The 15,551-nt window shown below is 36.8% G+C and overlaps 1 protein-coding gene across 1 annotated transcript in view; it reads left to right on the top strand.

Moving 5' to 3' along the window:
* Positions 1 to 14,941, top strand: part of GAD1 (glutamate decarboxylase 1) — a 56,472-nt gene extending 41,531 nt beyond the window's left edge. Inside the window, exons 14-17 of the mRNA XM_020990942.2 lie at positions 803 to 952; positions 1,836 to 1,943; positions 6,006 to 6,095; positions 11,156 to 14,941. Of these exons, the coding sequence (XP_020846601.1) occupies positions 803 to 952; positions 1,836 to 1,943; positions 6,006 to 6,095; positions 11,156 to 11,329 (522 nt within the window). The 3' untranslated portion in view covers positions 11,330 to 14,941. The remainder of the gene's footprint in view (positions 1 to 802; positions 953 to 1,835; positions 1,944 to 6,005; positions 6,096 to 11,155) is intronic.
* Positions 14,942 to 15,551: the final 610 nt, after the last annotated feature.

Here is a 15,551-nt window from a genome sequence, read left to right as displayed (position 1 = left end):
TGAAGAGATATGGGCCAAATGGATAAGTTTATATTAGCTCTGGACTGCTTGCTGGCAGTCACTGGCCTTCTTGTTCAATATCTGTAGTTGTACTGATGACTGAGTATTTGATATAAAGGTTATTTAAAATCTCTATGTCCAAGAGGACAGGAGTGAGAAAGAAAAGGTGATAGCCCTACCTGATGAGGTAACTTCCTACATTAAAAAACCTTTAGCTGCAAGTTGTTAGCATGGACTTACATTTCTGTGAAAGAAATCAGAAAATTAGAAGTAAGGAAGAAGGGAAAAAAAGGAATTTACATGATAACTTTTATCATGTAATTTATTTAAATTATATATTTAAAAGGAATAGCAAGCTATATATAATAGATTTGCAGTTTCATATGCAATCATCTTATTTATTATGCCATGGAAATTATGAAAATGCTTGTTTTATTCCATAAATTAAAAATTAAATAAAAAAGGAAAAAATAGGCTGGTCCTAAAGAACAAAATAAAGCTGTTATTATTTTTTAGTTCTTTAAATTATTAGTTTTTTATCTGACTCCAGAGGCTATATTCTGAAGACAGTTTCTATAGAGGAAGAGGAAGTCAGGAAGCAAGAGAGCTCTGCATTATACTTCTCCCAAGAGTAACCTTCCCCTTAATGGGACAAACAACATAGAGTAGCTTAACAATACTATTAGCTGTGGAAAAAAAAAAAGCTGTGTGTCATCCCAAGTCCCCTCCCCTGCATGTATCCAGTCATGCTTTACAAGATCAGCAACATAATATGCAAATACTTCTCTGTTTCCACCCCTAGGGCATACTCCAAGGGTGCAATCAGATGTGTGCAGGGTACCTATTCCAGCAAGATAAGCAGTATGACATTTCCTATGACACTGGAGACAAGGCCATACAGTGTGGCCGCCATGTGGACATTTTCAAGTTTTGGTTGATGTGGAAAGCTAAGGTAAGCAAGGAGGGAATCCAGGAAGTAGGACAGAAATGCTTTTAATTCCTATGTTCTGAGGGCATGGTAGATAACATTAAGCTGGGGGAGGTAGCCTTGAGGCCACTCACCTGTTATTAACATTTATCACAGATAATTGGCAAAGTGGATAATCCATAAAACTGGGACTGCCAGCCAGTTTGAAGGATGGGGATTTTTGGCCGTGTGGAACTTCATACAGTCTTGTTAGTCCACCCCAAATCAGCCCTTCTGAGAGCTTATCTGTTCTCTTTGTTAACACCAACCCATGCAGACACTTTGCACTTCTGCTTAACCCTCAAAGCTTGTGCTTAGGACTAGTCTGACTACTTGTCAATACTTGTACCCAATGAAATATCTGAGATTCCTGCTAAGCCATGAAATGCACAAAGACCAGTGGCTCTCTCCTACCTGCCTACTGATCAAGACAAAAGTGTGACAGCAATTGGCAAAGCTGCTTGGGTGGGGTGGGAACAAGGGATGTTTGGTCAGGGTTCACTTTCAAGTCCAAGGTGGAGGGATATGTGGCAGGTTCCAAAGCAAACAGGACTTCAGACTGACAGTACTGGGCAGTGAAATTTTTTGGAAGATAAAATCTCAAAGGTCAGAAGGTCAGATTTTTTACTGGGGGTTCTCTTTTACTGTTTAATTATTTTAAAAAATAATATTTTGCCTTCTGACAAATGAAGATAATCACTTAATGCTCCAGTATTTTTATTTAAAGTCTTCAAATAGCAGAGATACTTCAGGTGGGAGGTTGAACCGTGACCTCTGAAGTTCCTCCTGACTCTAAGATTCAATGATCTTAATACATAAATGGGGAGATGATACATTCCTATTAATATCTCTCTTCCTTTGAAAACAGGGCACAGTGGGATTTGAAAATCAGGTCAACAAGTGCTTGGATTTGGCAGAGTATCTCTATGCCAAAATTAAAAACAGAGAAGAATTTGAAATGGTTTTTGATGGTGAGGTAAGTCATCACAGTCTATCCTGACTATAAATAACATATGTTGAGGGCTTTTGTTTTGTGGAGTGTTTCCATTAGTGACTATTGTGAGGCCATGTTTGTCCAGAGTGCCAGGTATTATACCCTGAACAGTCTTTTAAGTTTTCCTCATTGGTATTTATCCCACAAGATATATACTACTGTCCTAGACATCTTGGATGTGTTTTTTAATGATGTTGTTTTGGTTGACCCAGAATTCAAATTGGAAGTGGCGTCATTAGACACACTAGCACATTCATAAACAGTTTTTCCTCTTAGGATGTTCAGTGATTACTTAGTCTGGCCTATCTAATTTTGGGAAAGTGTGCACAGAAACCATCTAGGACAGCTGTAAAACTGACCTATTTTCCTATTCTTCAAGGGCTCTGGGAAAAGGCAGCTGATATCTTTCCTTGCTAGTAGTAATCATCTCTCCTAATCTCTACAATCAGGAATTCATTTCTAACTCAAATCCTTACTCCTGCAGGATAAATCTAATTTTCCCCTCCTCCTTTCCTTCTATCTTCTGAAATTAACCCTTTACAAAACTTTTTCTTTTTAGTTCCAGTTCTCTCTTCTTGTACATGAATAATAAAAATGCCTTGGCTAACTCAGAAAAATGCAGTTTTGAATTTATTCTTTAATGATCTTATTTGTCATTTAGTTGATTTGGGTATTGTCAAAAATTCCACCACATACATACAAATATATGCACATATGTTTGTGTATATGTGTGTGTTGTCTCTCATTATACCACCCCTTCGATTATAGTACAGATCAAATCATGTGCACACGTACATAATAGTACATCATACATTCTTCACTATAGCTCAGAATGTTTATTGGGGATGTTACATGGGTCCTCTGATATCAGCTTTAAAATGAGGTTTTACTTTGGCGCTGTGAAGAGAATAAGATAAAAGCTAACTTTAACCTGAACTTAGAGCAACATGATGCAGATTAAAATTTGAAATGGATGTGAAATGGGATCATTTTCTAGTAAATGAAAATTTCACAACCAAATACAGTTAGGAAATAAATGTTTATCTGGAAGATATTAAAAAAAAACACCTTAACTATAAAATGTCCAAGAACATTTAGAACTCTGAATATCCAAAGGAGATCACAAAACCTATACACTTAAGCTCTTACACTTCAAAATGTTTTACTATTTGCATTTTTTACACACCACAATCATTTCCCAATAAACCACCTCCCCCATAGAGCCCTTCTTTATAATGAAGAAATGAAGTTAAGTGAAACCAACAAACATAATGCACTTAAACATTCTACACCTGTGGTCCACCACCTTAACTCCAAGAGGAAAAAAATGTTTCATCATCAGTCTTCTGGAACTAAAATTAGTAATGGCATTTAATATGAATTTTGATTGTATTGTCTTAATTTAATTTAAATCTCATTTAATTACTGTAATCTTTGTGCATTTTGTTTTCCTGGCTCTGCTTTCTTCACTGTGTGTCAGTTCATACAAGTCTTTGCAGATTTTTCTGAATTCCCTATAATCATTGCTTTTTAGAATGCAACAACATCCAATTATACCCACAAACCACAGTTTGTTCAGTCATTCCCCAATCTATGGTCACCCACTTGGTTTTCAGGGGTTTTGGGGGTTTTTACTACTACAAGAAGTGATGCTATGACTATTTTGGTATAAATGTCGCCTTTCTTTTTGTTACTGATATTCTTGCACTACTGGGATTATTGTCCAGGAATAGGATTCCTGGGTCAAAGGGTATGAATAGTTTTAAAAGTTTTCTTATATAATTTCAAATCGATTTGCATAATGGTTGGACCAATTCACTGCTCCACTGACAATGTATTAGTATATCTGATTTATCAGAGTTCCTCCAGTATTGACTATGTAACAGGGGTACACAGATCACCAATCTTGGCTCACTCATTCTCATATTTTATCTTACCATCCTAAAATGTAGGATAATCCAGAAGTATATTTGTATATTTTCTCATGAATTAAAAAAAATTCCACCTATTTCCTAATTAATCAAGTCTTCTTAGAGCTTCCACTCAGGTTCATCAAATATTATTTGTATTTTAAACTACAGAAAGTTATTTTCTCTATGGTAATTATTTAAATCTCTTTCTGTATTAAATCCAATAATCTCCTAGAATTAAATAAATATTAGGGTTACTAAACATTTATAATTAATAATATAGTTTATTAACAATAAAGTCAATAATAAAACAAAGACATGGGTAATTATTTACAGTATTTAGCTGTGAGAAACACCATGGCCAGAGTCACCTTAAGCCCTAATTATGATGACATACGACTTCACTTCTGAGAGTATAGTCCATACCATTTAGTATTCTTAGAACAACAAATCTCTCCAAAAGAATTAGTTTCATCCTCTTTGTAAGACAATATTTACAATAGTTTCACAAAGAAAGATGTCTTCATCTTCTTTCTCCTTGGGCTCTGTCAGTCTTTCTCCAGATGTGACAGAAAAAATGTATTTTTAGCTTTTATCAAATCTTCATTCTTGATAGTATCTCTCTGGGCTGACTCTTCATAAAGTTTTTTTTTAATTAATGTTTCCATAAAATAATAGTTAAGACAGTTTTCTCAAGAAAGAAGTCTCTCCTTATCTTCCTTCTCTTGGTTTTCGGCACAATTTCTCATAGATTCTCATAGATCAAAGTTAAACTCACACATTCTCCCTGACTCCATAGAGTCACTCAGTTATAGTTGTAATTATAATTCAGCTTTTCTGATTTTAAAGAGACAGTAACAGCTACTATATTCTCCATCAGAAAGGCTTTTGAAACAGGGTTTTAAACTGACTCTTTCGTCTTCTTTGCCAATTTGATGGATGTGAGTTAAAAACTCAAGTTGTTGTAATTGCATTTGTCTTTATTATTAGTTATTTGGAGCATTATTTTGTATGCCTGTTAATGGTTTATATTTCTTCTTTTGAAAATTATTATTTTTGGCCACTTATTTATTGGGGAATAACTCTTAGTTGCTGCATTTTACTCACAGGAGAGTCCCTCAGACCATCACTCAGAGACTATTTACTTTTTTATATATAATATTTATACATACTATATTTTAACAAGTTTCCCAGTTTCTGAGACCACTGCAAATTAGGAGGAAGAGGAAAAACTTAAGGGGGCAGACATATTGACAGCAGACAGAAGTGACAATTGACAGTGTGAGAGAGGTAGGAAAAACTATGATAAACAGAAAGAGAAGAACTAAAAAAAAACCCACAGTAGTCATGAAGTCATGTAATGAAGGATAGAAAACTCCAAGTACTCCAATGGTCCCTAAGGACATCACTGCATTAAAACGCAACACGAAAATGCATTCTCATAAATAGGGTTCTGAGTCACAGGCATGCTGGAACCAGCTTGAATTATCAAGAGAGTCAATGGTTAAATTATCAATGTGAACATTTGCACCTCAGAAACTGGTTAACTTTACAAATCAGGGCACGATTTATTATTTTCTTTATCTAGACTTTAAAAAGTGATGGAAAATGTCAATAATCCCGATTAAGCTTAAAAGTGAGTCATGTGTACTCTTTTTTTTTTTTTGGTGAGCTGGTTGTCAAACATTTACCATCACACTCATGTTCTGAGTCATCAAGAAAAAGTTCAGATATGTTAATTGTAAATAAAGTGAAATCTGCAAATATTTATTGATCACCTACTATATAGAAGGAACGAGAGAGCAGGGAAGTATATCAAACTTTTACAAAAGATTTTCAAGAAATTTGTGTGCATGCAAACATTGTCATACATATATTTTAAATTTAATTGCTTGAAGGGAAAATTCTCACATATGGAATGTCTTATTCCCTGGTTTTGCATAATGATATTAAGTGTTACTCTATTTAGTACATCAGCATTTATTCAAACGTGCCATGCTGTTAGAAATCTGAAAGTTTTGTCCTGGCAGATCCTCCCACTTCATCTATGACTTTAAGTAAGAATTTTGGGTTGGGGAAAACCTTTCCTTAGATTTTCATACTCTTTACTGCATCATTGTTTTTGTCTCCACAGCCTGAGCACACAAATGTTTGCTTCTGGTACATTCCACAAAGCCTCAGGGGGATCCCAGACAGTGATGAGAGACGAGAAAAACTTCACAGGGTATGGAGTACATACAATCTATCATCTACCCTTCAGCATTCTCTCCAGCAGCCTAGGGTTAGCTTGTTCTCATATGATGGTTCTGCTCATCTTCATCGAAGATTTTTGAATAGCTCACTTTTCTTCTTTGAGTTACCCTTGTTACAAGGGAACTTAACCTTTGTTTTAAGGTCAACTCAACTCTGTAGCTTTAGTAAGGCATCAGTTTCAGTATTCATGGGAGTCCCACTTGGAACATAGCCAGGATTCATCTCTCCACATCTGTAAAATGGGCTGGAGAAAGAAATGGCAAACCACTCCACTGTCTTTGGCAAGAAAACCCCAAAGAGTTGGACATGACTGAACAAGACTGAACAATAACAACAAAAGAGAATGAGATGAAAGTTTGATGGAAACTTGGCTCAGTATTTGAATTTTCAGTTACTTACCAAAAAAGAATTGCATATCTAGTTGAGAACATTGCTTGAACCTGTAAGTACAGCCACAGAGCAAACAATCCAGCCCTCTATTCAAACAGTTCTATAGCCGAATGAGAATCAAATTCTGCCTTTAGTTGGATTGAATCTGTTCCTCAAGGTGATAATTGTTCTGGTCACGTCTTCTATATTAATAGCCATTTCCTTTCTAGTGGATTGCTTTCTTATAACAAACAGAGTAGTCTCTCAAGTTTTGAGGACTAGAGTTGTTGAAGAGGTATAACAAGTAGTGAAGTAGCTAATTAAAATTTAAAAGGGAGTATCTAACACTAAAACTCAAATGCTCAAATGAACTGAAGGGTTTTGACCTTTACCTCAAAAACCTAATGAGCTCTGGCAATGTCTCTCTCTCCCTATATCTGCCTCTCTCTTCCTCTTTCTTTCCCTTCCCTTCTTCCTCTTTGTCTCTCTCTTCTGTGTGTATGCATATATGTATCCATATATGTATATATACACATATATGTATATGTGTACGTATGTATGTATATTTGTCTGATCCTTGTTTTCCCTCTCTATCTCTTTCTCTCATTTGCTTCTATTCTCTCAATGTCTGTATCTATATCTATGTTCCTTCCTTTCCCTCCATCTCTTTTTCTCACTGTCATTTTTTTCTATTTTTTCTCAGTGTATGTTTCTCTCCCTCTATCTCCTGTGTTCATCTCACTTTCTCTCTCCTTCCCTATCTCCTTACTTTTCCCTTACTTTTCTTCTGTTTTTCACTTTTTTCTGCATTTAACAGACCACAACCTAAAACTGAAGGTATTTTTTAGTAATTGTTGTGCTCAGTGAACAAAGTTTTATATTCCCTGTTTTTAATTTAGATGGTAGATGAGTTGAAGTATTTTTATTCCTTTAAGAAAACATTCACCCCAAATTAAATTGCTTTTTCTATGTAGCCAAGAATTTATTTTTTTGCAGGTAAATGACCTGTGAGAATATTGTCACCTTTTGTCTACATGGTGTCATAACCAGTATTCAGTTCAGTGAGGCACTCCATTAAATCAACCATTGCCACTGAAAACAAAACAAAACAAAATCAGATGTTAAGACTAACTGGATTTTTTGTTTCTCAACTATTTGGCATTAGATAGTCACAGCTTCAGAGTGCAAAGGCCTTGCAGGGCAGTAAAGTCAGGGTCTGTTAAACTTAAAATGCCTTAGAGTAGCCCTTTGAAGACAATGACTTTTATACCAAGAATATTCATGGGTCATAAGTGCCTTAAGGTAAGTAAGAGAAGGGAAAGTCAGTCTCTATGTCTGGATTCCCACAGTATTTAAACAAAGCAAATCATAAATTAGCCCTCGGTGTCATTGCTGGGATGAAGCAAACCCCAGTGGGACCATTGACCTACAACCAGGGAAGGAATAAAATGTAAAAGAGGATACATAAGATGGGAAAAGAAACAGAGTAAGAAAGTAGAAGAAGGGGGTGAGAAGAAGGAAAAAGAAGAAAAGAATGAGATCTCTATAATGGAAAGTAGTTGAGTTCCATTGGCAAATCCTTCATGACAGTGAACTTCAATAAATGTTCTTATTCTTTCCAAATTTGCCAACCAAGAATATAATTCAGAAGTATGCTTAGATAATGTAGATTGTCTAAAAGTTCCAGGTAGAGAAATAGATATAACTGAAAAGATAGACCAATTTGATGAGGTTAAAATATGGTATGTCACCAGCTTTATAAGTGCTACAGTTAGAATCCCATGTCCTCATTCTAACAAGGAGAAATGTGCTATTTCTTAAATAACTAGATTGTTCCCCATCCCACCTCCCCATCTACCAACACACATTCTCTCTCTCTCTCTCTCTCTCTCTCTCTCTCTCTCTCTCTCTCTCTCTCTCTCTCTCTCTCTCTCTCTCTGTCAACACATTCAATCTCTACCATATAGCCTTCCCCCAACTGCTTTCACAAACTCCAAGACAACGGAGAAGACTTATTGCCATACCTAGAACAGGACAACTGGTCTGCCCAGGACAGAATTAGAAGGCACTAACTGTATTTGCCAAGTTTTAGCAGGGTAGAAATATTAGAACTCAGCAAGAACAACTGAAGTGGAAGCTATCAAATAATTGCACTCCACCCTGCACTGTTATCCTGCCTCAGTCTCTTCAGCAGTAACTTCATGCTGATGTCTGAGTTTTCTGTCTGCACCCCAGGGGAACAGTGTTAACCCCATCCAATATTAGGCATCTTTTATGCAATTTATAATGGGTACAAAAATTTCATGTTGCATCTCTGTGAAAACTTTCCAGATGTTGCTCCATTTCATCCCTCAAAAGCATTTGACATAAGGATCCACTCCCTTCTTGTGTTTATCCAATCCTATCCTCACTTCAGAGTTAGGGAATAGTAATTAGCCAACCAATAAATATTTATCATTATTTCATTGGTTGGCTAATATTTCTATAGCACTTTAAGGTTTTCAAAGCATTTTACATGTAATATCTCATTTGAGCTTCATCACAATACTGTGAGGTAGGTGCCATTGTTATCCTTATTTTACGGATAAGGAAACTGAGGCTTAGAGAGGATGTGACTTTCTGAGGTCACACTGGGAAGAGCCTAAGGCAGGGTTTGAACCTAGATCTTCCTGACTCCAAATCCAGTCCTCTCTGCTGCCAATCAGTAACAGTAGTGAGATGCTTTTTTTGGAGGCTGACACAGACAAAGACTGACAGTGTGGCTTTCGTCAAGCTCCAAATGGCTATAATTGTACATGGCTAGCTGGAGCAAATTTTTGGTAGTATTTCAGACCTGTATTAAATAACTGCAGTTTATTCTGGTGCATGAGCTTGGATAGATGCTCTTTTTCAGCAGATATTGTTGGAACTGACTTTGATGATGTGCTGATCTCTTAAATTCATGAGGTCTCCTTTTAAACCGAGCATCCCAAAACAAGATCTCTTATCCTATAGTAGAAAATGGAGGCATCCATAGAGCATGGTCCAGGTACACTAGCATATTATAGTGCACCTGGCCCGTGTTCTATGTATATTTATGGTAGTACAATACTTTGCAGTTCTTTTAGGATACTGTCCACATATTTGGCTCTGACTGGTATCTGTTCCAATGTTCCAATTAACATTTTGAAAATAAAATCTGCTTTCTTCCCCATCTGTCTATTGAAGCAAATTCTGACCTCTTAAGAGTTGCCATTGTTGAAAAATTCATCACCTGATGGCCAACCTTTTGGCAATTTGCCCTTTTAATACTTAGCTTAGCTGGTCCTCAAACAACAGACATGCATAACCAGTCTCCAGGCTCACTCAAAGCCTTTCTAGTTTGGTAAAAACCTACTACAGTTCTTATTTCGGTGGCATAGCCCTTGAGAGGCTATGGTTACTGCTTGACCAGGTGTGTGCTAGAACCAACTTGTGAGAGCTAACTGTTAAATTGTCAGTGTGAGCATTCACACCTTGGGAATTGCCAAATACTACACATCAGGGCTTGATTTGTTCTGTTGATAGTCTAGATTTAAAGTGACAAAGAAAATGTTAATAATGGGGATTAAACTTAAAAGTGTACTTTTTTTTAATTGAGAAGGTTGTTAAACATTTGCCAGGTTACCTCCTTTCCTGACCCAATGTGGTACAAGAGGAAGACCAGCAGAGGATTTCTTGTATAGTTAGTTAGACCATAGGCACAGACATAGACATAAATGTAGAAACATATATATGTAAATAAATGTACATATTTGGTCCAGATTGTATTTTAATTGATGTAAGAAACTACCAATGTGAAAACTCCCTCTACCAATGAAGATTAACAATTCATTTTTAACTTATCATCTTAGTTTTCTAAGCTGAATTGGGACATTGAAAGTCTTTGTCTGTGATCACACATTTTCCAGTGTTTGTCAGAGGCTGGACTTAAATCCAAGTCTTCCTAATTCTATCCATTATGGCACACTGCCTCTTCTGTGGCACATCAGCCATTATAAAAATAAGAATTTTTAGCATTTGCCTTTTCTTTTTATTCTTGTCCATGTTTAAAAAAATAGCAAAGGTATTTTTAGCCAGGTTGCTCTTTCCAAACTCCCCACCATACCCCAAATGTGTTAAATTATTTGTTATTACTTATTATTGTTATTAATAACAATAGCTGTTAGCATTTATATAGGGTTTTAAGGTTTTCCAAGTACTCTGTGTGTGTGTGTGTGTGTGTGTGTGTACTAACTCATTTGAAAAACATTTTTAAAGGGGCAACTAGGTGGTGTAGCAGAGTACTGGCCTTGGATTCAAGAGGACCCAAGTTCAAATCCAACTTATATACATAACACTTATTAGCTATGTGATCCTGGGCAAGTCACTTAACACTGTTATTATATTATTATCAAAAACAAAAGCTTTACTTATAAAGATTTTCAGTTTCATATATAATCCTCATTTTCCATTCTTTAAATATGGAAATGTTTGTGTTTGTAGATTCACAGATGGAAGGGACCTCAGGCACTGATTTAATTTGAGCCCCTCAGTCTGTCAAGTTAAGAATAAAAAAAAATTAAAATGACTAACATTTCAAAACAAACAAAAAAGAGATCTTAAAGTTGGCCTTATGTATTGTTTTGTGTTCTCTATCACAAGGTGGCACCGAAGATCAAAGCTCTGATGATGGAGTCTGGTACAACTATGGTGGGATATCAGCCTCAGGGAGACAAAGCCAACTTCTTCCGGATGGTTATCTCAAATCCAGCAGCCACCAAGTCTGACATCGACTTCCTCATTGAGGAAATCGAAAGATTGGGGCAGGATCTGTAATAACAATTGGCAAACCTTTTCTTGCTTTCATGAGCTGTTTTCCAGAATTGGCTGCTTCACACCCAGTTCTCCAGAATACATTTCATGGAAGTTTCCTTTCTAAATGTTCCATTCTCCTATGGCACTCTAGAACAAATCCCTGTAAGTTGCTGAAAACATATAGGCCATTTTACTGAGACAGAAAAAATATATAATTGTGACATGTACTGCTAAACCTTATTTAAGCCTGTTTGTTGTAGTTAGCAGGAAACTAATAGGTCTTAAAAGAAGTTGCAGATGAAAAATTCTTTACAGTATATATGTACAGTTATATATAACTATATATATATGTATAGTGAGTAGGACTTTAGTAATAAGCAGCATGATTTCCACTTTCAGAGAGCCAATTCTTCCTTCAACAGTCACTGAGGAGGGGGTAATGTGCTGCAAACCAGCTTGCCAAATGAAAACAGGGAAGCTTTTATAAAACTGTAGTTCTGTAATTACAAAGGAAATTACTATTTAGCAGGACTTAATCTTACCTTCTGTTAGTCTCTCCTGCCTGACATAATCAATTAGGAAAAGCCAGAGCTATAACTAAGGAGGAGCAAGAGAGGCTTTGTCACAGGATGCTAACATTTACAGGGCATTGACAGCACTTGCATTCCTTCATCAAGTAGAAACAACTGACCTCAGCACCTATTTAGGAAGAATAATTAGTCAAAATAGGAAGCTGTCAGAGGACAGTAGCTCCCTCCCCCAGTTGGCCTGAATCCCAGGTGAGCTTCTTTCAAGCCACATTATACTCCATTTCCAGGTGATGACCTCACCAGCAGTAGCTTCAAGGGGTCCTGGGGTGTCTCCTCCAAAAGGAGGAGATCTTGTGTCTTGATACCTAAGTTTTTTCTCCAAGGGAGGTCTTCTTCACACTCACCCCACCTACCCTAGGTGAATTTGTCTTACTGCTTGCCCCAGGCACAGGTATTTTGTGGTGCTTTCCCTGAGCTCCATAACTGCTAATTATAGCTCTGGGAAAGTCACCATCTGCTGCCCAAATAGCCACACCCTCTCCATTAGTGTCATAGTAGGGGACAGTAGTAGCACAGTCCTTGTCAATAGATATATTCTTGCTGTATTTTTAGAGATTACTTTGTGTAGATTGTGTATATTATTGTTAAATGACTGTGGTGGGGGAAGGAACACACGTAATGGTTTCAATAACTGTTCAATTGTAGGTATATGAAATATTTGCTTTATTTATATGCAGAGATTTACCATGTTAAGAGTTGTCTTGTATTTTCTTCCATTTGTAATGTATCTTATTGCTATATTACTGAAGTAAGTTTGAAATAATGTTTATGGTATTTTAGTGTATTTGTGAGCCAAAGAGAAAAGAGTAAAATTTAGTGACATGTGCATTTCTATTAGAGTGCCCTTAAAAATAATCACTTATGGATCATTTTCCTGTCTCTAAAAGGAATTCTGAAATTGTACATACAGTTGAGTATACTGAAACCCCTTTTCTTCCATAGACTCTGCACCTTTGTTACCCTTACTGTGTCTAGTTTTCTGAATGCTTTTCTAGTGACTCCTGGCTAACAACCAGGCCCTTGTACCTTTTAGTAGATCAGGACCAAGCTCTGTGACTAGCTTAGCTAAATTCTATGGCAACATTTCCGAAGATCCTTGTGGATTCTCGAGCAGCTCTGACCAGGCTCACTGCTGTTTTGCAGAAAGAACATTTTAGAGTATACATGAGAAAAATGAATAAATAAAAAAGTTCTCCTTGGAGAACTTAGGCAGAGTGGTTTGCCAGTTCGTCTTTTTAATTGAGAGAGATGTTTCCAATTGCAGTCACCTAGGACACCTGCAGCTCATTCCATTACCATTAGCTGGCTGACTGTGTGGCTAATTGCCTGCGTTTCACCCTCATGATCACACTAAATCTCCATTCAATGTCAAACCAAAGTCCCAGAACCACCCAGGATCTGCAAAATTTTATTTTGGCCAGTCACTAAAATTTGTTGATTTCAGTGTCTTGGAAAGGTTTTGCCCTCTTATCTCATTTTCCATTTTGCTGTTTGAGGCTTCATTTCTTGGTGATTCTATGAAAGTGAGAGGCATAGAATGAAACAATTTGTCCTGCCCAGCTTGGGTTGGGTGGTTCTAGTTTGCGTGGGTAACTTCCTTACAGGAAAGAATGACATAACTGTGAAGGGGTCCAGAAAAATAATGAATAATCTTTTGCTCGGAAGGGCTTTTAAAAAAAAGTTTGAATTCATCCTATGACAAAATTCCAAAGTTTTCTGGATATGTGCATGTGATAGCTCTAGGTAAACAGTTCCCTTTTGTAAGAGGCAGCATGATATGGTGGACAGGGCACCAGACTTGTAATCATGAAGACCTGGGTTCAAATCCTGCCTAAGACATTAGCTTTGTGGCTGGATGTCATTTTACCTCTCTGTTTCTTCAATTGTAAAGTGAGGGGTTTAGATCTTAATGGCCTTTAGGGTCTTTCACATCCCTAATTCTGTGACCTCATGAAACATTTGCATACAGTTCACTAAGTAGAGAAATGGAATTGTGTAGGACTGAGAAAGAGCTAAAGGCAAAGATGAATGCTCAGCTAAAGATGATTTCCCCAAATCTTAGCCAGAATCCATAAATGGTTTTGATGTGATGGAAGGAACACAGAACTATAACTTGGGAGACCTGGGTCTGAATTTCGACTCTACTATTTAAACTCTGTGTGGTCTTTAACAGATTTGGTAATGTTGGAGAGAGCTCTAAATTTGGGTGTGGAGGACTTGGGTTCAAATACTGCTCATTTCATTTAGGATCTATGTGACTTTGGGTCTCAATCTCTTCATCTATAAAATGAGAGAATTGGATAGGATGGCCTCCCTTCTAGCTCAAAATTACTGTGATTCTACAATTGGCATCTGTTGATTTTTAAGTGTAATAGCAAATACATGATTGGGCAGTGCAATGGCATAGTGTATAGAGTACAGGGCCTGGAGACAGGAAGACTCATCTTCCTGAGTTCAAATTTGGTGATACAGTTGGCCTAGAAGGGAAAGTATTTTTCAAGGCAGTATTTGTGGTACCTTCTGACCTCAGCACTTAGTAAAGACTGAGTCCTTTCTAGAGTAAGCCTCTAGGAGTAATTCTGTAATCCAAGGCTTGAGGTTCAAGTTCAGGCCCCAGTGGGTAGATATATTTATTTGGAAGAAGAAAGCCAGTCAGTTCCCAATCCTGAATATTTGGTTTTGAGATTTTCCCCTTTGAAAGGAGCTGCCTCCCATCTATCCCAAGTGTACTTCCCCCAGGAGAATATTTCCTGGCAACTTACCTAAGATGAAAATATAAGGTATATTCTCTGTATTCTTGTGTTTCCATAGTCTAATTTGTGGAAAGGAATACATGACCTAGATTTTCCGATCCCTAAATCTGACTTCCATTGGGTACATGACTAGTCATTTCCTTCCCAAAGTGACTCTTTTCCCTCTTTCCCTCTTTGGCAGGCATTGTTTTGGAGTCTGGTGATTTTCAGTCAGGAGAGAATTCCTATTGCTCCCTAACCTAATCCATGAGTTTGGGAAAGGATAACTATTAAAGAAAGCTGAAAACATCCAGTGTTTGTGCCATGGAGCCCTTCTTTAAAGCATTTAGGATTAGCCCGATATCTCTGACAGATAGACACAGAGAATGCCAGGTACCTGAGGGAAGCTCAAAATTTTAGAATAAGTTATTAAGAGCAAAATATGTGAAATTATTCAAGAAACAGACTGTTCTGACTTGTTAGAAAACTTATTAGAATGATAATGATAAGCAATGAAGTTTTAATTTTTTCTTTTTTAAAATTAATTTATTTTTGAATTATCAACAATCACTTCCATAAGCTTTTGAGTTTTAAATTTTTCTCCCCTTCCCTTCCCACCTTCCTCCCCAAGATGGCACGCAATCTGATATAGGCGATACATATACATTCCTATTAAGCATATTTTCACATTATGAAGTTTTAATTTTTCAATAAAACTTTCAAATGCCTCCAAAAATGGTTTTCTACAAATCCTTTAGGGGTTCATACTCTTCATAAAAAAGAGTAGCTCTTCATCTTCACCAAGACGTTGATGGCCCCAATTCCTCCTTTTCCTTGTCCTCCTTTCCTTCCCTCTCTTCTTCACAGAATGAAGGTAATGAGTAATGGGATGGGGGAGGAGTGGAAAGAAAGGAAACTAAT

Source organism: Phascolarctos cinereus, unplaced genomic scaffold (assembly GCF_003287225.1).
Source record: "Phascolarctos cinereus isolate Bilbo 61053 unplaced genomic scaffold, phaCin_HiC Scaffold_726;HRSCAF=1367, whole genome shotgun sequence".
Lineage (NCBI taxonomy): Eukaryota > Metazoa > Chordata > Mammalia > Diprotodontia > Phascolarctidae > Phascolarctos > Phascolarctos cinereus.
Note: the sequence above shows the minus strand (reverse complement) of the source record. Positions and strands in the feature narration are given on the sequence as shown.